Source organism: Cydia strobilella, chromosome 6 (genome assembly GCF_947568885.1).
Source record: "Cydia strobilella chromosome 6, ilCydStro3.1, whole genome shotgun sequence".
Classification (NCBI taxonomy): domain Eukaryota; kingdom Metazoa; phylum Arthropoda; class Insecta; order Lepidoptera; family Tortricidae; genus Cydia; species Cydia strobilella.
In genome coordinates this window covers 20850331-20873167 of record NC_086046.1, presented here as the reverse complement: position 1 = coordinate 20873167, position 22837 = coordinate 20850331, and the positions used below count along the sequence as shown (strand labels likewise).

Genomic DNA, 22837 nt, shown 5'->3' with positions numbered 1-22837 from the left:
TAAAAAGGAGCGGGCCAATAACAGATACTCGAGGGACTCCTCTAGTACGTTCAGCATGTAGAAGAGGTGTAGGAGATGACAACATGATTTGGACTTTTTTTAAGTTCAATTTTCAACAATATAAGTCTCATGCAATTTTATTATACGATCTAAATAAACTAGATTAAACATTACTATTATGGTTCCCATTTACTGAGTAGTTTGATTTGATCTTACACATGTAACTTATTATAATTAATATTGTCTTCGGTTACCGCGATAGTTACTCATGAAATAAAACTATGAAAACGGATTATATCGCGTATATTGAATTTATAATACATCCCGACGTTTCGAACTCTTTACAGCGTTCGTGGTCAACGGGTGACTGAGGAAAAATTACAAAGTGCAAAAATACCCACATACTAAAATAATGAACAATCATAGACTACAAACTTTAAGGCTGGTTGTACATGCAAAATCGGTTCATAAGGCTAGTTATACACTATAATTATTTTTCAAGTAAAGATAATATTTTATCGCGTATATATATATATCTTTACTTGAAAAATAATTATAGTGTATAACTAGCCTTATGAACCGATTTTGCATGTACAACCAGCCTTAAAGTTTGTAGTCTATGATTGTTCATTATTTTAGTATGTGGGTATTTTTGCACTTTGTAATTTTTCCTCAGTCACCCGTTGACCACGAACGCTGTAAAGAGTTCGAAACGTCGGGATGTATTATAAATTCAATATACGCGATATAATCCGTTTTCATAGTTTTATTTCATTATTATAATTACTAAAATATTTATGTATAACTGGACGAACTCTACTGCATCGGGGTTTGTATGTAACCTATGTGGCCCGATTTAGATGATTCTTACGTCTGTCGATTTATCTTAACAGGCCGATTCACTCTTCACTAAAGAAATGATAGGAACTTAATAATATGCGCTATAACTCTTTAAATAAATATAAGATTTCTTAGACCATTTTTAAGCTGTTAGGCTCGATTGTTTTTACGAATGTTATTAATTATAGATTGGCAATTCAAAGGTTTCAGGTTGGCAACTAATTTGGGTGATTTAAAGATAAGGTTTTTGATGGATATATCTTTGACGTCATAACAGGTTTAAAACGTATGCTGTATTAAATTGATATAAATCGGCTTTTACGTGATTAATTATGTGACATATTCAAATTATTGATTGTTTTCGAAGATAACGTAATAACTGATTTATTGCGCAGTGGATATTCTCGCATTGGGATTTGGTTTAGTGATTGGAACATTTATTTTAGGTAGATTTTATACTAGTCATGCCGGTAGTATACCTACTGAAACTGGTCTAATCCAGAAATTACAAAACTGCTTGTTCACTTTTAGAATCTAGCATCGAAATCCAATTGGTTTATCTTCTTCTCTTCTTCTTTTCCTGTTACCCCCTGCTGGGGTGTAGGGCTCGAATCTTGTTTTTCCATTGACTACGGTCTTGGGCAGCTTGGGTAACCTCCTCCCACCCCATCCCCAATACACCCAGCTCTTGCTCCACAGAACGACGCCAAGTGGATTTAGGGCGACCATGTTTCCGCTTGTCGGGCATCTTCCAGGTCAGGGCCACTTTGGATAGGTGGGTGTCAGGTTTCCTGAGGATATGTCCAATCCAATGCCATTTCCGCGTCTGTATCTCCTTGTGTACGGGTGTTTGTCCGGTTATTCTCCATAAGTGAGCGTTTGTGATCCAGTTTATAGTTATAGCTAAATCTTTTTCTAGCAAAAAAGAGGGATTGCCAAAATTAAACATCGACAGACCTGTTATCGGAGCGTTATAAAGGGGTTTCATGGCTTTAATCCAAATATATTCCAATTAATCCAGTTTTGATGATTCATATAAACAAGTCAAATTTGCCGGAAGTCCAATCTAATTTGAACCTTTAATCGGATTACTAAGGTTGAAATTCTATTGGCGCGTATGATAATAAATCGTACTACGCCCGGAAGACGGTTGTGCTCAAAAAAATCGTTCGAAACGCAAGCGTCACAAGCGTTTAACCGCTTAAAACCCCCTTTGAAAGGGAGCGTGATAAAGGGGTCTACGCGCTTAAAAAAGTCGCTCAATAGGGAAAAAGGGCACTTAAAAAACCGTTCAAAAGAGAAAACTCGTGAAGAGGTTTTTCAGCAAATGCATATATTATTATAACTTACTCTTGTATAGCCAATAAAAACCATTCGTTGTAATTTTTTTCATTGCCGAGAGAGGAAGAAAGGTGAAAATACTAATTTTAAATCTCTTTATGAATTTTGTCACCATTTATTTCTTTGAACATAAGTAGGTAATTCGTAAATTAAGGAGAGTTTTGAGTCAGGTATTATAAGTGTTGTTTTTAAATATTTGATTGACTATTTGACTAATAACAAATGTGGTTGACATTCGTTTTATTACAATAATTATCAAAGGTAAAACCCTAGCGCAATCTTACGATGACGCGTTGGCACGTGACTCGCACGGCGAGCAACACAGTCTCGACTGTTTGTGCGCGTACTTATGGTACATTTTTTCTCGTCCTGAGAAGCAGGTATTACTATTAAGATTTTGTAGGATATTATAGCGTAGGTATTTTCGCTTTTGTATGGGAATGATGTATATGTTACGTAGTAACTATTTATTAATCTGTGATATCGTTAGGTGACAACTAAAACTCACTAATTACTATAAAAATATTAAACAAAAATCAACTTTGGTACTAGTACGGTTCACTATGGCAGTGAACTTGCGGTAGTATTTATTAATTAGTGAGTTTTGGTGTCACCTGACGATATATTCTCGTCATGTTTAATCGAATCCATATTGTTGTTTTGATTAGACTAAATTAGTAATGAAGGTCAAAACAAGATTGCAAAATACGTGTAGTACTCAATGATAAACCGTTACTCTTTATTTTAATTTCATTATCGATGTCAATATACAATGATTGATTACAATCATTTCTACGATAGTTATCTATTTTGTTCATATCGTTTTATTGAAATCTTCGTTTCAAGCCTTGTTTGTGCCTAACGGGCGAAAATAGTACTAGTAGTAAAAGACGGCAAAAAAAATGTATCTTGTAAGATAAGTTGCCAACAAAAGGGTTATTCATTGACTCAACTTGCGATACAGCAGCATTAATCTACTCTGTCTCACTTTTCCGCTCGTCTCCGAGACCACGTCCTACAAAGAACCTCACAGTAAGTGTGCCCTGAGTGCTGTATTGTAGCATCAGGAATGCCATAGTAAATGTGGCCCTAATGTCAGCAACGCAAGCCTGACGCTTGAAATCAATTATTTAGGGTCGGTTGCACGAAACTGTTTGTCATCGTTAAAGAGTTCGCTAAATTTGATTGTATGGAAAGTTTCATAGTAAACCGCCGCGGCGCGCCCGGTGACGTTGATCAGTCTGTCAAATGCGGATGGTGCAACTGGCACTTAGTCCGTTAACCTTTTTTTTTTTTTAATTTATTTATAACCTTGCCATGTACTTCCACAATAGTAATATCAGCGTTGAGCATCTCCGCTCGAACCTTCTCCGCCCTGTCGCCGAGCCCTCTTTCACCAAAGAACCGCATAGCATCAGAAACATCATGTGCCCGTAGATATTGTCAGCAAGGCGAGCCCGACGCTGATTGAAATCAATTGTTTAGTGCACTAACCTTGCCATGTAGTTCAACAAGAGCCATAGCAGCGTTGAGCATCTCCGCTCGAACCTACTCCGCCCTGTCGCCGAGCCCTCTTTCACCAAAGAACCGCATAGCATCAGAAACATCATGTGCCCGTAGATATTGTCAGCAAGGCGAGCCCGACGCTGATTGAAATCAATTGTTTAGTGCACTAACCTTGCCATGTAGTTCAACAAGAGCCGTAGCAGTGGTGAGCATCTCCGCTCGAACCTACTCCGCCCTGTCGCCGAGCTCTCTTTCAACAAAGAACCGCATAGCATTAGAAACATCATGTGCCCGTAGATATTGTCAGCAAGGCGAGCCTGACGCTAATTGAAATTGTTTAGTCAGTTTAATGCACTAACCTTGCCATGTAGTTCAACAAGAGCCGTAGCAGTGTTGAGCATCTCCGCTCGAACCTACTCCGCCCTGTCGCCGTGCCCTCTTTCGACAAAGAACCGAATAGCATCAGAAACAATATGTGCGCGTAGATATGGCCCTATTGTCAGCAAAGCGAGCCTGACGCTGATTTAAATCAATTGTTTAATCAGGTTAATGCACTAACCTTGCCATGTAGTTCAACAAGAGCCATAGCGGCGTTGAGCATCTCCGCTCGAACCTTCTCCGCCCTGTCGCCGAGCCCTCTTTCACCAAAAAACCGCATAGCATCAGAAACATCATGTGCCCGTAGATATTGTCAGCAAGGCGAGCCTGACGCTGATTTAAATCAATTGTTTAATCAGGTTAATGCACTAACCTTGCCATGTAGTTCAACAAGAGCCATAGCGGCGTTGAGCATCTCCGCTCGAACCTTCTCCGCCCTGTCGCCGAGCCCCCGTTCGACAAAGAACCGCATGGCGTCAGGAACGTCGTGTGCGCGGAGGTGAGGCGCGAGGGCGAGCAGGGCGAGACCGATGCCGCGGCGGGCGCCCCACTCGTCCACCGCTTCCTCCACTACGTGACCGAACTGGTCGAGTTTGGCGGGGATCATCTGTGAACAACATCAATGAGGTTAAAATTAAATAATATTATGACTGCCTAGTAGCATAGAGTAACTTATACTAGAGCGGTACTGTCATAGTAAATTTTGTAACCGCAGTAAATTCACTGCCATCTGTCGACACACTTTAAAACTAAAAATGAAGATTTATAAAAATACGATAAAATGTTTTTTTTTATTTGCATTAATTATTTTTATGATTTTGACCCATGTTCTTTCACTGATATGCGTTAAAATTGTTAAATAACGAACGAAACCGTCAACGCCATCTATACGACAGTAGGCCAAAGCTAGTAGCGCCCTCTGAACGAGAATCAAATTTTCTTGATTTTCGAGGCACGTTTTTTTCTTAGACGGTATCCATCTATTACGGAGTTATATCTATCTTTGCTAGTAGTTAAAATTTGTTTCTTTTTTCGAACTGACAAAACGACTAGCCACTATGGAATCTATAAGAAAGATAGAGCAACGAAGTCACGGTCAAGTTACCTACTCTATAGGTTCTTTCTTTAGGTTTTTTCGTTCTATTTATTAAATAGAAATTGTGCCTGAAAATAACTGCGGTGTAGGTTTTTCTAATATTATTCTGGTGCTTTATTTCGTGCACGGTGTGAAATAATTTATTTTAAATACAGGCAACATCCCTTTTAAGCGGATTCAAAATGGAGGGGGAGGGGAAGGAACTCGTCGGAATCTTTGTTAGCTTTTTTAATGCATGATACCCGTTTTCCTAGCGACAGTCTGGAGAAAAGGAGGGAACTCTTCAAATATTATATGCAAAAGATTAAGGTCTTGGATGTGGTTGTCTTTACAATTTTAACAAGATGTAAAAACCATATAAAAATATATGATAAAAAAAAACTTTCTGAATTCGTTTCTCGGGTTAGGTTCCCTTTTGATGTTCCATTGTTTAATGCTTGTTATCTAACGTGTAAAAGTAAATTTATGGCATTAATATTGCTAATAAGTTTCTTAAAAAACTTACCGGTAACTTCTCAGAGTAAATGTCCTGGAGCGCGCGCAACACCTCTGCGCGAGTCATGGGCTGCATCTGGTGTCCTACAACGGAAATGAGGAATTAGCTACATGCATACATTTTTTGGAAGATGTTACTCGATTCCCAAGAGATAAAAATGTTTCTAATAATCCTGCTACCTATTGTACTCTTTACTCTATCATCTTCCAAATTGCAAAAGTAAATGTGGCGCAAAAGGAAAACAAAATTACGTTATTAAACTCGAATCTCTTTACAAAAATGTCTCAAAAAATTGCGGATTTCACATTTATGGAATACTTTCGATTTGTCAAATGTGTTTATTGAACGATGATTGTAAAATATTTTTCAGGCATAAAGCCCATTAAAAGTTATGTCATTATATATTTTTGATAATTGTAATTAAAAAATTGTGCGCAAACATGGCCGAGGCAGTGTGATTAACAGTTTTCGGCTTGCAGCAAAAAAAAAAATTAAACATCATTGCTCAAAGAAGATGTACAAAAGGCGGACTAAACAAATGTGGTGAAAAATAAAACCGGCCAAGTGCGAGTCGGACTCGCGCACCGAGGGTTCCGTACTTTTTAGTATTTGTTGTTATAGCGGCAACAGAAATACATCATCTGTGAAAATTTCAACTGTCTAGATATCACGGTTCATGAGATACAGCCTGGTGACAGACAGACAGACGGACAGATGGATAGACGGACAGCGGATTAGTAATAAGGTCCCGTTTTTACCCTTTGGGTACGGAACCCTAAAAAAGGTAGATACATTTCTAATATGTATCCCCCCTCATGGGCAACCAAATTAAACCTTGTTTTTAGCTTTGGCTCTTAGGCAAAAATTTTCGATTTTATGCAAGTGTATGGTGCAGTACCTGTCTCTTTCTCTTTGTGCTCCGATACTCCGTCCTCTTTTGACGCAGACACACTAACAAGATGAGCTAAAGCAGAGGCAGCGGCACGCTGAACGGGCTCAGCGGGATGTTGCACTTCTATTAATAATAGTGGGAACATTTCTCCTCGAGTGCTCCATTCCTGTGGTTCTGGGACGGCTGCCCATAGCTCTTCGGCTAGCTTCCTGTTGATATAATATTATTTGAATTATCTAAGTTCTAACTGGAACTTTTTACCTAGACTTATATTGACCGGGATATAGACCGTGATTACCTTTTGTATTATTTGTAAGCTCCCGATATTTCGAAGCAGTTACATGCATCATGTTCACGGTCAATATAAGTCTAGTGAAACTAACCGTGAATAATTTAAAACTTTTTACCTAGTTAGTTACAACCAAAGTTTTAGTAAAATCAGAGAATCGCGCCATTCTACCACGTGACGGTGAATATTTATCCCTAATATTTAAATAGTAGCAGTCTTTTAATATCGACTTAATATTCATAGTAACAAGATAGAAAATCGAATGCACAAATGTCAACCATATGCAAGAGCTAACCAAGAAGTAACTTGTTTTGACTTACTTATTGTCTTCAGCGATGTCAAATGTAGCGACCAGCAGCCGTTTGCTAATTTCTAGAGCCTGATCCTTGTCCTCAAATAGTGGGGGTAAGCGCGTCGCTATGCGGAGGAGCGTTCTTAATGCTGCGTCACGGACAACCTGCGAAAAAGAATCTTATTAAGATGCGATAAAGCATAGTTTTAAATGTCATATGTTAATATAAACCTTAGGGATTTCAAAAACGTTTTTGAATTTGAATGCTCACCTCAAGTGGGCTCTGTAAACCTGCCAGTAAACAAACGACATCTTCGTGTGTGATCGGTGCTCGTGACGCCATGTCACCAGTTTCTAACAGAGCGACCGTGCACGCTGTTTGGACGCGTCCGCTTGTGCTTCCTGAAATGTATAAAGATTTGTGACGTTTTCAAGTTCCTTACGGTAAGCGACAGTGGTGGTACCTTTTGCTTGAAAACGACAGATTTTAAGTGACACAACAATGTAATGCGCTTCGTTCCTCAATGGGACGCTTTACGGCAGTGTTTTTAATCTTTGTCATAACGTGTCACGCTCGATATGAGACTACTTTTTAAGCCCCACCCCTAGTGAATATTTTTGTTTTCAACCCCTAGCTAGTTTTTAGGACATTACAGTTAGTTCTGCGGATCTAGAGGTACCATTAACCGGGGTGAATAGGGGCAAAACTCAAAATTTAATTTACCAAACAATTTATTAAAACATACCCACACAAATTATATCATACAAAATCAACTATTATTTTTAATCGAATGATACAATTTGTGTGTCTTGTTTGTTATCCGTATTTTTTTTTATTGACAGGTCGTTAAATTTTTCCAAATGACGGAGCCACGGGGTTCGATAGTTATCCCTTCTCCATAAATATACCCTGCCCGCATTGAATATTACCCAACATTCAATAAGTTTTGAATATACACAATTTCCCGCTACTAAAAACAAGTTACGATTGCTCCATAAAGGTTTAGATTTTTTTAAATAAATTTCTATATGTCAAACCTTTTGCGCTGCATTACAATATTTGGCATTGTCAAACTGAGCACTGTATATTTGAGTCGCCCCCGGCAGATAAAGGAGGGAGGAGGGGGGAAATTTTGGTCATCTAAAGGCCTACTGTCCACGGAAGCGTAGCTGCATAGACGCGTACTCGTCATTGTACGCTTGCTGTACGCTTGCTTGCAGCCTACATACAAAACCGCACAACTCTGTCGACGGAGCGGCAACGTCGCGTCAGCGACGCTGCATGCAAGCTTCACGCCGCTGGGCGTACTGCATGTCATACGCCGGGCTACATCGCAAGGAATAGCACGTTGGGTTTTTGTAAATAACGTCTTAATCGATGGACGACATTCTCACGAATGAAAGGAAATGTAGGCTACGATACGCTTACGCTACGCTTCGTGGACGTCTGTACGCCGGGCTACATGGCAGCTGCACTGCGTATTCATGCAGCGTCTATGCAGCTACGCGTCGTGGACAGTAGGCCTAAAGCTATCCTAGTTCGTTGCTCACCCACAAGCTCCACTAGCGTCCTGAACATGTGGTCGGTGGGGAACAGGGCGGGCTGCAGCAGCGGCGAGGTTCCTCGCAGCGCCGCGTGCGTGCTCACTATCGCCAGCCCCGCTAGCATCGTTCTTTCATTGGCTCGGACTGCATTTACTGACATTCCTGAAACAATAGCATAAGATTACATGACAATAAACAGCATGGTGATAACTGTCGGAGCCGTTTAGGAAGGAAAACGAATGAGGGAGGTTAGAGGTTAGCAACTGAATTACAAAGAAGTGTATATGTAGAAGAAATTTTAGTAATTTAAGTCTAAGTAAGTGAAAAGTATAAGTATAAGTCTTTTCTCTTTTTTATACATTTATATACTATTGTTATGATTATGTACAACTACTAGGTACTACAAGTTTGCACTATTTATCATTACTTTTTAATTGTACCTCGATATGTGAATTAGGAAAAAATAGGTCTATAAAAAATCAATTTGTAGCTATTAGCTAAGTTGCTTATGTTTATTTTAAAAGAAGAAAAAAAAGAAGTGTATATTATTATTATTGGGAACGAAGGGCCCTGTCGGTCCGGGCGAATATGATCGCTCGCAGCTTTGCAAGGTGAGCACCTTGAGCAGCAAAGAGGTGAAAGTTACATTGTTCAGGGCGTTTTGCACTTCCCTCTACACCTGCAATCTGTGGCTCTTAGGGTCCAGTACAACAATGCGTTTCGGGTGTTGATGGGGCTGCCTCGTTTCTGTAGCGCATCGGGGATGTTCGCGGCGGCGCGCGTGGACTGTTTCTACACTACCATGCGTGCACGCGCGCGCGCGGCATCCCTGGTGCGCCGGCGCCGGGTGCGCGGCAGTCCCAACAGCATTCTGCGATTGATAGCGGACAGGGTTGACTGTCCCTACTTGTCACACTGCGAGGGATTGCATTCTCCCGTTAGTGTTATTTTGTTTTAAATTTAAGTCTAGCTGTACCTACCTACTAACCCCTTAGTCTTGTAAGTGTTACTAATAAAATGTGTCTTGGTTACATGAAATAAATTTATTGAATTGAATTGAATTGAAATATATGGAATGGCACCCAAATTATATAATAAACTCCCAAAATTTACAACATTTTAAGAAAAATTTTGCATGAATTTTTATCAAAAAAAGCCTACAACTCCATTCAAGTACCTCTGTGACAAATTTTAACAATATCGCGTAATATTAAATATGAGACCGCTTTTGGTAACTGATATGTAAATATATCGTAATTTGCATGACTTATGTTTTAAGTAAAAAAGTAGTGAGTAGTTCTAAGTTTGACTGTACGCCTAATGGCAAGACCATGGTGATTCCATATCATTATGTTCCATCATTGTATATACCCATGTTCTACAGACAATAAACGAATTATGAATTATGAAAAAAAAGGCGGGAAAATATAAATTGCCCCCTATCGAGTGAAGGCCGTTCCATCGGTTTGACGCTGTCACTGTCACATTTCGCAAGAAAGAACGGGAAAGATCATGCGCGCCAAGTGTAAATTTTGATCGAATTTTGTCGGTTTTTGTTTATTTTAAAAACGTTACCTTACAATATCGAAATTCGAAAGCTATGAAATTACTATTTAAGTTAACATTGTTTTTTCTTCTTTTTTTGTTTATAGTATCACATAATAAATAACCGAGTAAAGTTGGATTAATATTCAGTTAGAGGTTACTTTGGGAATTAATTGTACCGAGCGAAGTGTCATAATTCGTGTATCGGAAGCTATGATATTAAGGATAATATAGTCAAGAACTACATATATTTTTTCCACGTCTACGAATATCCACGCCTCTTAGAAAAACATTATCATATAAGGAGATTTTTCGCCTTCTGGCTCAGGGAACCGCCTGAAGCAAGGCCGTTTAGTAACGCAAAGCTGGCAATTCCCATTTCGGCCGATGTATGTATAATGTGTAGTTATAATAAAAAAAATTACCTGAAAATACAATTTAACCAAAATTCATAAAAACCAGAACCCTTATTCTAAATAGAAATTTCTCAAATAAACCTCCTAAAGCCTGAGCCTCATATGGCTGGATAAGAACAAAATCAAACATTTGCCATTGAAATTTGAACTTATAATGTAGGAAATAGAGTTTTATTTTGTTTTCAATATAATATTACTGGATTTCAGTATATTATTTATTTATCATTACTCTTTAATTGTACCTCTATATGTGAATTAGGAAACTATAGGTCTATAAAAAATCAATTTGTAGCTATTAGCTAAGTTGCTTATGTTTACTTTAAGACTGTTTGTTTCTCAATAAAAAAAAAAAAAAAAAAAAAAAAAAAAAATATATTACGCAAAACTCTGAGTAGAGGGCGTAACCAGCACAATCACAGGGCCTACCTCGAAACACGAAAATCTAAAGTTCGGTTTCTGCCTCTCTATCACTCTTGCATGTTCGATTGATAGACAGCGCAGATAACAAAGTTTCGATTTTCGCATTTCGCGGTAGGCCACCTGTGAACAAACCGCCTTGATGCATCAATGTCATAGTGAAAACTTGTCAAAAAACTGTTTAAGGCATAGTATATATAAGTTACTCTATGGTTTAGGATGTGCACTAGTGCTGCACTCTGGCGGCAGAACATTGCAGTAATATTCCATATTGAACGAAACAAAACAAATGCAAATGATTTAAATGTTATCGAACCTTACGAGGCTAAACAAAAAAATGGTGTTTTACTTAAAGTACCCCGATAAAGTGATAACTCACCAATTTTAAGAAGCGAGAACACATAACAGAAGCCCGGAGCGTTGAGCGGCTTTCCCGGTTGTTCCTTAGTTCCCACGGTGATCTCGTGTATTAAGTTTATAGTTCGGATTGTCGCCTTGTCCAAGTCTTCACTCTCCCACGCTGGGTCCAGGTCGCATTGAGGTTTGTGGAGTCTGGAAATGTTTTTTTTTTATGTTACGGCGATTAAACAGCATCAAAACAAAATAGCGTCAATGAATGGATCTTACTTATAGCTACAGATTATTGCATTAAAGTATTACTTAAGGCGAAGAGCCGTGCCTGTTATTATTTTCTTAATGAAGTTAAATTATGGAATTGTTGACATTATTAATTTATAGTTATGTGTATTTAAAAAAAATTAACATGTGAATCTAAATTTATGATCATTTTGTAAGTAATTATTGTTATAGTATGCGGTCTATCTACTGAGCTCGTTCACTTACCTGTACTGACAATGACATTCTGTTAAACAAAAGCCACTATTTCTTTTGTGCCTGAGCGCGTGGCCTTTGTGCCTGATCGCGTGGCTATTGTGTGGGATCCTCAGGCACAAAGGCCACGCGCTCAGGCACAAAAGACATAATGGCTTTTGTTTAACATAATGCCATTGTTAGTACGTAAGTGAACGAGCTCAGTAGAGATAGCGTTAACTATAAGTATGACAGTGTATGGTTAATTTACCAATAAAATTCTATTTTTCTATTTTGTCAGGAATGTAAAAACGTGTTTTAAATTTTTTGCATATATTCTGTTATGGGCGCACGCGTATAGCTCATCTATGTATGTAATACTTAGTCTATGGTCATACCTGACAGTGAGCGCGTGCACCTGGTCCTTGAGCGCGGGCGGCAGCAGCGGCAGGGCGCGGTGCGCCTGCAGGGCCGGCGCGGCGCCCAGCGGGGAGCGCAGGGCGCCCAGCAGGGCGGGCACTATGTACACACACGACGTATCCGATCCTCTAGTGTCATACCTGACAGTGAGCGCGTGCACCTGGTCCTTGAGCGCGGGCGGCAGCAGCGGCAGGGCGCGGTGCGCCTGCAGGGCCGGCGCGGCGCCCAGCGGGGAGCGCAGGGCGCCCAGCAGGGCGGGCACTATGTACACACACGACGTATCCGATCCTCTAGTGTCATACCTGACAGTGAGCGCGTGCACCTGGTCCTTGAGCGCGGGCGACAGCAGCGGCAGGGCGCGGTGCGCCTGCAGGGCCGGCGCGGCGCCCAGCGGGGAGCGCAGGGCGCCCAGTAGGGCGGGCACTATGTACACACACGACGTATCCGATCCTCTAGTGTCATACCTGACAGTGAGCGCGTGCACCTGGTCCTTGAGCGCGGGCGGCAGCAGCGGCAGGGCGCGGTGCGCCTGCAGGGCCGGCGCGGCGCCCAGCGGGGAGCGCAGGGCGCCCAGCAGGGCGGGCACTATGTACACACACGACGTATCCGATCCTCTAGTGTCATACCTGACAGTGAGCGCGTGCACCTGGTCCTTGAGCGCGGGCGGCAGCAGCGGCAGGGCGCGGTGCGCCTGCAGGGCCGGCGCGGCGCCCAGCGGGGAGCGCAGGGCGCCCAGCAGGGCGGGCACTATGTACACACACGACGTATCCGATCCTCTAGTGTCATACCTGACAGTGAGCGCGTGCACCTGGTCCTTGAGCGCGGGCGGCAGCAGCGGCAGGGCGCGGTGCGCCTGCAGGGCCGGCGCGGCGCCCAGCGGGGAGCGCAGGGCGCCCAGCAGGGCGGGCACTATGTACACACACGACGTATCCGATCCTCTAGTGTCATACCTGACAGTGAGCGCGTGCACCTGGTCCTTGAGCGCGGGCGGCAGCAGCGGCAGGGCGCGGTGCGCCTGCAGGGCCGGCGCGGCGCCCAGCGGGGAGCGCAGGGCGCCCAGCAGGGCGGGCACTATGTACACACACGACGTATCCGATCCTCTAGTGTCATACCTGACAGTGAGCGCGTGCACCTGGTCCTTGAGCGCGGGCGGCAGCAGCGGCAGGGCGCGGTGCGCCTGCAGGGCCGGCGCGGCGCCCAGCGGGGAGCGCAGGGCGCCCAGCAGGGCGGGCACTATGTACACACACGACGTATCCGATCCTCTAGTGTCATACCTGACAGTAAGCGCGTGCACCTGGTCCTTGAGCGCGGGCGGCAGCAGCGGCAGGGCGCGGTGCGCCTGCAGGGCCGGCGCGGCGCCCAGCGGGGAGCGCAGGGCGCCCAGCAGGGCGGGCACTATGTACACACACGACGTATCCGATCCTCTAGTGTCATACCTGACAGTGAGCGCGTGCACCTGGTCCTTGAGCGCGGGCGGCAGCAGCGGCAGGGCGCGGTGCGCCTGCAGGGCCGGCGCGGCGCCCAGCGGGGAGCGCAGGGCGCCCAGCAGGGCGGGCACTATGTACACACACGACGTATCCGATCCTCTAGTGTCATACCTGACAGTGAGCGCGTGCACCTGGTCCTTGAGCGCGGGCGGCAGCAGCGGCAGGGCGCGGTGCGCCTGCAGGGCCGGCGCGGCGCCCAGCGGGGAGCGCAGGGCGCCCAGCAGGGCGGGCACTATGTACACACACGACGTATCCGATCCTCTAGTGTCATACCTGACAGTGAGCGCGTGCACCTGGTCCTTGAGCGCGGGCGGCAGCAGCGGCAGGGCGCGGTGCGCCTGCAGGGCCGGCGCGGCGCCCAGCGGGGAGCGCAGGGCGCCCAGCAGGGCGGGCACTATGTACACACACGACGTATCCGATCCTCTAGTGTCATACCTGACAGTGAGCGCGTGCACCTGGTCCTTGAGCGCGGGCGGCAGCAGCGGCAGGGCGCGGTGCGCCTGCAGGGCCGGCGCGGCGCCCAGCGGGGAGCGCAGGGCGCCCAGCAGGGCGGGCACTATGTACACACACGACGTATCCGATCCTCTAGTGTCATACCTGACAGTGAGCGCGTGCACCTGGTCCTTGAGCGCGGGCGGCAGCAGCGGCAGGGCGCGGTGCGCCTGCAGGGCCGGCGCGGCGCCCAGCGGGGAGCGCAGGGCGCCCAGCAGGGCGGGCACTATGTACACACACGACGTATCCGATCCTCTAGTGTCATACCTGACAGTGAGCGCGTGCACCTGGTCCTTGAGCGCGGGCGGCAGCAGCGGCAGGGCGCGGTGCGCCTGCAGGGCCGGCGCGGCGCCCAGCGGGGAGCGCAGGGCGCCCAGCAGGGCGGGCACTATGTACACACACGACGTATCCGATCCTCTAGTGTCATACCTGACAGTGAGCGCGTGCACCTGGTCCTTGAGCGCGGGCGGCAGCAGCGGCAGGGCGCGGTGCGCCTGCAGGGCCGGCGCGGCGCCCAGCGGGGAGCGCAGGGCGCCCAGCAGGGCGGGCACTATGTACACACACGACGTATCCGATCCTCTAGTGTCATACCTGACAGTGAGCGCGTGCACCTGGTCCTTGAGCGCGGGCGGCAGCAGCGGCAGGGCGCGGTGCGCCTGCAGGGCCGGCGCGGCGCCCAGCGGGGAGCGCAGGGCGCCCAGCAGGGCGGGCACTATGTACACACACGACGTATCCGATCCTCTAGTGTCATACCTGACAGTGAGCGCGTGCACCTGGTCCTTGAGCGCGGGCGGCAGCAGCGGCAGGGCGCGGTGCGCCTGCAGGGCCGGCGCGGCGCCCAGCGGGGAGCGCAGGGCGCCCAGCAGGGCGGGCACTATGTACACACACGACGTATCCGATCCTCTAGTGTCATACCTGACAGTGAGCGCGTGCACCTGGTCCTTGAGCGCGGGCGGCAGCAGCGGCAGGGCGCGGTGCGCCTGCAGGGCCGGCGCGGCGCCCAGCGGGGAGCGCAGGGCGCCCAGCAGGGCGGGCACTATGTACACACACGACGTATCCGATCCTCTAGTGTCATACCTGACAGTGAGCGCGTGCACCTGGTCCTTGAGCGCGGGCGGCAGCAGCGGCAGGGCGCGGTGCGCCTGCAGGGCCGGCGCGGCGCCCAGCGGGGAGCGCAGGGCGCCCAGCAGGGCGGGCACTATGTACACACACGACGTATCCGATCCTGTAGTGTCATACCTGACAGTGAGCGCGTGCACCTGGTCCTTGAGCGCGGGCGGCAGCAGCGGCAGGGCGCGGTGCGCCTGCAGGGCCGGCGCGGCGCCCAGCGGGGAGCGCAGGGCGCCCAGCAGGGCGGGCACTATGTACACACACGACGTATCCGATCCTCTAGTGTCATACCTGACAGTGAGCGCGTGCACCTGGTCCTTGAGCGCGGGCGGCAGCAGCGGCAGGGCGCGGTGCGCCTGCAGGGCCGGCGCGGCGCCCAGCGGGGAGCGCAGGGCGCCCAGCAGGGCGGGCACTATGTACACACACGACGTATCCGATCCTCTAGTGTCATACCTGACAGTGAGCGCGTGCACCTGGTCCTTGAGCGCGGGCGGCAGCAGCGGCAGGGCGCGGTGCGCCTGCAGGGCCGGCGCGGCGCCCAGCGGGGAGCGCAGGGCGCCCAGCAGGGCGGGCACTATGTACACACACGTCGTATCCGATCCTCTAGTGTCATACCTGACAGTGAGCGCGTGCACCTGGTCCTTGAGCGCGGGCGGCAGCAGCGGCAGGGCGCGGTGCGCCTGCAGGGCCGGCGCGGCGCCCAGCGGGGAGCGCAGGGCGCCCAGCAGGGCGGGCACTATGTACACACACGACGTATCCGATCCTCTAGTGTCATACCTGACAGTGAGCGCGTGCACCTGGTCCTTGAGCGCGGGCGGCAGCAGCGGCAGGGCGCGGTGCGCCTGCAGGGCCGGCGCGGCGCCCAGCGGGGAGCGCAGGGCGCCCAGCAGGGCGGGCACTATGTACACACACGACGTATCCGATCCTCTAGTGTCATACCTGACAGTGAGCGCGTGCACCTGGTCCTTGAGCGCGGGCGGCAGCAGCGGCAGGGCGCGGTGCGCCTGCAGGGCCGGCGCGGCGCCCAGCGGGGAGCGCAGGGCGCCCAGCAGGGCGGGCACTATGTACACACACGACGTATCCGATCCTCTAGTGTCATACCTGACAGTGAGCGCGTGCACCTGGTCCTTGAGCGCGGGCGGCAGCAGCGGCAGGGCGCGGTGCGCCTGCAGGGCCGGCGCGGCGCCCAGCGGGGAGCGCAGGGCGCCCAGCAGGGCGGGCACTATGTACACACACGACGTATCCGATCCTCTAGTGTCATACCTGACAGTGAGCGCGTGCACCTGGTCCTTGAGCGCGGGCGGCAGCAGCGGCAGGGCGCGGTGCGCCTGCAGGGCCGGCGCGGCGCCCAGCGGGGAGCGCAGGGCGCCCAGCAGGGCGGGCACTATGTACACACACGACGTATCCGATCCTCTAGTGTCATACCTGACAGTGAGCGCGTGCACCTGGTCCTTGAGCGCGGGCGGCAGCAGCGGCAGGGCGCGGTGCGCCTGCAGGGCCGGCGCGGCGCCCAGCGGGGAGCGCAGGGCGCCCAGCAGGGCGGGCACTATGTACACACACGACGTATCCGATCCTCTAGTGTCATACCTGACAGTGAGCGCGTGCACCTGGTCCTTGAGCGCGGGCGGCAGCAGCGGCAGGGCGCGGTGCGCCTGCAGGGCCGGCGCGGCGCCCAGCGGGGAGCGCAGGGCGCCCAGCAGGGCGGGCACTATGCGCCGCGCGTGCAGGCATAAAGCGTGTACGGATCCGGCACCTACGGCCTCTAGTAGACGGACGGCGATTTCTACTTGGCTATTTAGCTAAAACAATAAAAGTAAATAAAATTCCACGCCTTAGATTAGATGCTTCTATAAAGTATCAAGTATCAAATAAGTACGTGACCGTGACTCAAATATTGTTTAATTAATAAACGTTTTGAAGCATATCTGAATTTTTTTTTAGTCTAGTTTAGACTAGATGTACTGAACTTTAGGACCGTTTAAAAATGTAAGATTTTAAAGTGCCCCACATTTTTTTAATCTATCACATTTTGTACAAAAAAATATGGCTAAATATATAGACATAACACTAAATATTTACTTACGGAAGTTAATCTCTCGCGTATAGCACTCTCCTTGGCCAGTTGTGCTTTAATAGCCTCCTTCTGTTTCGCCGATAGTGGGGCCTACAAAAGAAAAAAGTTTTTGATAAAAAAACCTAGAAGTGCACTCTATCAATACGCACATATGTATATGTAAATTACGCGAAACTCTGCGTAGGGAGCGCCAGGGCGCCACTACCACAATGTGAGGGTCTATCGTGAAACAAGAAAATTTGTTTATCTAACATCTTGCATATTCGAGCGATAGAGGCAGATAGCGAATTTTCGGATTCGCGTTTCCCGGTAGGTTCTCTGTAAGCAAACCGCCTTGATGCATCAATATCATATTTTATTATCTCTGAAAACTTGTCAAAAACCTGTTAAAGGTACAGTATGTATAAGTTACTCTATGATTTACTAAAAAGGCTAGTCCTGCACTCTGGTGGCAGAACATTGCAGTAATCCCCTATTTGAAATAATGTTAAAAAAACTAAGATTTTTGTTCCCTCTACCTTATAAACCCTGTTCAAAACGTATTGTCAAAACCTATACACGTGCAACCTGTGGAGTGACTACACCAAAAAAGCCTACAGTGCTCTGCGCGTCCAGTACAATAACGCCTTCAGGGGGTTGTTGGGGCTGCCCTGGCGATGTAGCGCGTCAGGAATGTTCGCCGCGTGGAGAACCGGCGGTTTTCAAGTCGTGCTGCGCAAGCGCGTGGCGTCCCTGGGCAACGCGTGCGGGGCGCGGGGCGCGGGGCGCGGGGCGCAGGGCGCGGGGCAGTACCAACACTCCCCTGAAGGTGATCGCTGAGAGGATGGACAGCCCTATCCTCGCTCACTGGATGTCCGTGCATGTCAATTGTAATTATAATTATGCTTTCTACTAACACACTTAATATAAGTTATTACTAACATAATATGGATTATTTGTATCTGAATTAAATGCTTTCATTTCATAAAGGATAAACTTTTTTTTTTTATGAAATAGAAGGCAAACGAGCAGACGGATCACCTGATGGTAAGCAATTACCGCCGCCCATGGACACCCGCAACACCAGAGGGGTTGTAAGTGCGTTGCCGGCCTTTAAGATGGGAGTACGCTCTTTTCTTGAAGGTTTGAAGGTCATATCGGTCCGGAAATACCGCAAGCGACAGTTCATTCCACAGTTTAGCTGTGCGATGCAGGAAGTTTCTAGAGAAACGCACAGTTGAGGACTGCCAACCATCTAAGTGGTGAGGATGGTAATGTTGTCGCGTAGGGCGATTGCGAAAAGAAGCGGCAGTGATTAATCCGATCAATTCCTCGGAGCACTCCCCGTTATACACGCGATAGAAAATGCCTACAATGCCAACTTTTATATACCTATGCTAAATCTGCTCAATAACAACGAGAAGTTATTCAAATCAAAGTTTTCAAATTATTATTATTACAACGAGGAAACTACAACCAAAAAATCGAAAAAGCTATGAACGAGTACTATCAACAATACTCTACACAGAACATAAATATGTGCCATTTTCAACCAAAAGGCACCACATTGTCGCTTTTCAATAAGGTTGATTTTAAATTGAAGCTATATGGAAATAGCGCATTATTGACAACCGACAATAAGTACCCTTTTGATTGAGAATGGCACATATGTGGAGCAGCGGTTAAAAACCTTTTCACAAAAGTAGACCTTATGTCGTTGTCCTAAGGTTGATATTACCTCTTTCAGCTTGCCCTCCTTCCTCCGTTTGTCCTCTAACTCGCGCCGCAGCTGCAGTTCTTCGAGCTGCTCTTTATAACTGTACGCTTTGCTTTCGCGCTTCAGATTCATCGCGTTGTTGTCTTCGTTTCTGCAATTTTTTCGTATACTTAGTTGGTTAGTTCTGTCACATAAATTATAGTGTAACATTCGTGTCGAGTCACCCTCAGAAGCGCGGAATCTGCAAAGCTCTGAGCGCTGTTGAAACTGCCGCGCCGGCCACAGCGCACGTACGACGTAGATATTGCGACATTTGTCTATGATACTGTCTCTGTATATGTCTGTATTTTGTCAGCCTTTTATGTAGGGTGGCCAAAAATATGTGCATTCCCGTTGCCAAGGAAATTTTGGGATTATACTGAGCAAATTTTACTATGGGACCAACCCCGAAGTCTGTATGTATCCCCAGGGTTTTAAGAAATACTAATACATAATTTAGAATTAAGTTTTACTAACCACATTATGAGTGTAACTTACTTGAAAATAAATGAATTATTATTTATTATATACATACCCGGGTACGCAGCTCTTGTCATACAGGTCGCCCTCCATCGTCAGATAGGTGAAGTATTCGTGTCGAGTCACCCTCAAAAGGGCGGGATCTTGTAAAGCTCTGAGCGCTGTTAAAACTGCCGCGCCGGCCACAAGTCACGTACGACGTAGGTATTGCGATATTTGTCTATGATTCTGTCTCTGTATATGTCAGTATTTTGTGGTTAATGTGCTTGTCAGCCTCTTATATACTTACCCGGGTACGCAGCTCTTGTCATACAGCTCGCCCTCCATCGTCAGATAGGTGAAGTATTCGTGTCGAGTCACTCTCAAAAGCGCGGGATCTTATAGCTCTGAGGGCTGTTAAAACTGCCGCGCCGGCCACAATTCACATACGACGTAGGTATTGCGATATTTGTCTATGATTCTGTCTCTGTATATGTCTGTATTTTATCAGCCTCTTCCACAGGGTTTTAAGAAATACTAATACATAATTTAGATAATATTGTCTTCGGTTACCGCGATAGTTACTCATGAAATAAAACTATGAAAACGGATTATATCGCGTATATTGAATTTATAATACATCCCGACGTTTCGAACTCTTTACAGCGTTCGTGGTCAACGGGTGACTGAGGAAAAAGTCTATGTCTCGCTTGCTCCTTTGAGCAAGCGAGACATAGACTGTGAGACCTTAGTGTTGGATGATGCTGGACATTCTGATGTTTTGAAAAGATGTGTCCCGCCGAGTTTGTTGCCGGTCCCATATTGGGATACCCTCCTACAATTTAGGAGGGAATTAAATCTTCTCGGGTCCGTGGTGTAGGGTTGGAGCCGGCATAGTTTTTATCGCGTATATATATATATCTTTACTTGAAAAATAATTATAGTGTATAACTAGCCTTATGAACCGATTTTGCATGTACAACCAGCCTTAAAGTTTGTAGTCTATGATTGTTCATTATTTTAGTATGTGGGTATTTTTGCACTTTGTAATTTTTCCTCAGTGACCACGAACGCTGTAAAGAGTTCGAAACGTCGGGATGTATTATAAATTCAATATACGCGATATAATCCGTTTTCATAGTTTTATTTCACATAATTTAGAATTAAGTTTTACTAACTTGAAACTAAATGAATTATTGTTTATTATATACTTACCCAGGTACGCAGCTCTTGTCATACAGCTCGCCCTCCATGGTCAGATAGGTGAAGTACTCGTGTCGAGTCACCCTCAAAAGGGCGGGATCTTGTAAAGCTCTGAGCGCTGTTGAGACTGCCGCGCCGGCCACGTCTGTGCTCCACGATGATAGTGTTGATACCACGTTTGACAGAGTCTGGGGGAAAATATGTATAAAAGCAAAGTTCACTTTATAACAATAAGAATAAATTGGCAAAAATTTCATTTTTGGTACAAGCTTTTATCGCTGACTATACTTTTCTTTCCACAGGCAATTAATACTCATCGAGACAATTCTAACAACCCCAAACACAATTAGTTTGCGTCGTTTTATCACAGAGTTCCCATGGCCAGCTCCTGTCTCCATCATCAGATCAGCTCAATGTCATAATAATATTGCATTGCCATCCAATTTACATATGTATGTAAAATTTCAGTTCAATTGGAAGTCAGGAAGTGGGTCAAATTTAGCTTCCAAGATTTTACCCACACTAATAAATAACGTACATACTAATAGGGCAAGTTAAATAAAAGCTTGTAAAAAGCAAGTAAACAATAGTAGTTTATGTGGCTGTTACTTTAAAAATAACAAAACAAATTCTTTTTTTACTTACAAACGAATTAAAAGATAAACTGCAAGTCAAATGGCGCCAAAGAAAACTTTTTTCACGCATGTCACGCATCCGTAGTTTTTTTTTTAAATTCAGAGACAAACTAAAGTGGGGGTCGATTGCCATATCGTTCGATACCAACTAACAAGCGTGATTTGTCAAAATTGTATGCAATTGACATTTCATTTCGAATAAAACGTCATCTCGACTGATATTAGAATAGAGGTCAAATCAAATTTCTTTATTTTTCAGAGATGTTCGAAATTTGAATGAAATAATATTATCGAAATCGATGTTATTATTTAGCTAAATAACATTTTCACAGATAAAATTTTCTTTGTAACAAAACAGTTTATCTTAAAGTTGGCCATTATTTACGGATTTTGCAGGCATCATATCATATCCTGATATGTGTGTAGATAAAAAGTTTAAAATATAGTTGATCAAACCAATTTGTCAGTCAGTAACAACCAGGAAAATCATACTCATCCCTTTCTTTTGGGCGCTAGTACTAGTGTAAGACAAAGATAGTATGATTCTCGCTGTCTATGTTTGAAATGAGACAGTCCTTTGACAAACTTTACTAACCTCGCTCGGCGTGTATCCGCAAACATAAGAATTCTTCAAATTATTAGCATACAGTCCAACCAGTGCCTTGGGGTCCAGTTTCAAATATCGAACAGTGCGAGCCCAGGCACGTTTGTTCACGGCCACGGCCAGTGGGTGGTGACTGGCACGTAACGCATCGATGGCGAGTAGCTGCGCGTCTTGCTCCGAGTAACCTGCGTGATGTAAACGAGGCATGCATTACATTTTTTTCTCATTATAACATAAAGAATCCAATGAACATTGTACTTTTAGGCGGTTTTCACATAGGATGCGGATCCACACTTCGCTCCGGTGTGCCAGCGGGACATCAATATACGTAAACAGCGCTATCCTGCTCTCACATAGGAGCGGCGTGCAGACCTACATCAGCGTGATAACTACTTTCAATACAATGCCACTTACCTTTAAACGAACAGAGCGCTTGCACCGCATCCAAAACCATCTTCCCCGTTACATCCGTCACTTTCTCCTCCGGCGACTTCTCTTTCCCACCAAACTTCCCCTCCTCCAACACTTCAGTTAACTTCAACACCAAGTATCTCGCCATTAGCGCCCTGTCTTCTTTAGCTAATAGACTTTTCACTTCTTCTAGAGCAAGTGTACGGACTGATTTGATAGGTGAGAGCAGCATGATGGTTAAGGCGCGGTAGATGGGAGAGTGCTGGTCGGTTGAGATATTGGGGTAGTGCTCCAATACGGTCCTGCATAGCAGCACCACCTGCATTAGGACTATAAAGGGGTAA

The 22837-nt window shown here is 46.2% G+C and overlaps 1 protein-coding gene across 1 annotated transcript in view; it reads right to left on the bottom strand.

Annotated features, from left to right (window-relative positions):
• LOC134742307 (stalled ribosome sensor GCN1) overlaps positions 1–22837 on the bottom strand; it is a 64569-nt gene that overhangs the window by 33528 nt on the left and 8204 nt on the right. The window contains exons 11-24 of the mRNA XM_063675358.1: positions 22497–22823; positions 22074–22267; positions 20856–21031; positions 19717–19848; positions 19164–19293; positions 17456–17536; positions 12262–17171; positions 11433–11605; positions 8682–8837; positions 7402–7532; positions 7159–7295; positions 6556–6758; positions 5667–5740; positions 4439–4672 (exon numbers count right to left, since the gene is read on the bottom strand). Of these exons, the coding sequence (XP_063531428.1) occupies positions 4439–4672; positions 5667–5740; positions 6556–6758; positions 7159–7295; positions 7402–7532; positions 8682–8837; positions 11433–11605; positions 12262–17171; positions 17456–17536; positions 19164–19293; positions 19717–19848; positions 20856–21031; positions 22074–22267; positions 22497–22823 (7058 nt within the window). The remainder of the gene's footprint in view (positions 1–4438; positions 4673–5666; positions 5741–6555; positions 6759–7158; positions 7296–7401; positions 7533–8681; positions 8838–11432; positions 11606–12261; positions 17172–17455; positions 17537–19163; positions 19294–19716; positions 19849–20855; positions 21032–22073; positions 22268–22496; positions 22824–22837) is intronic.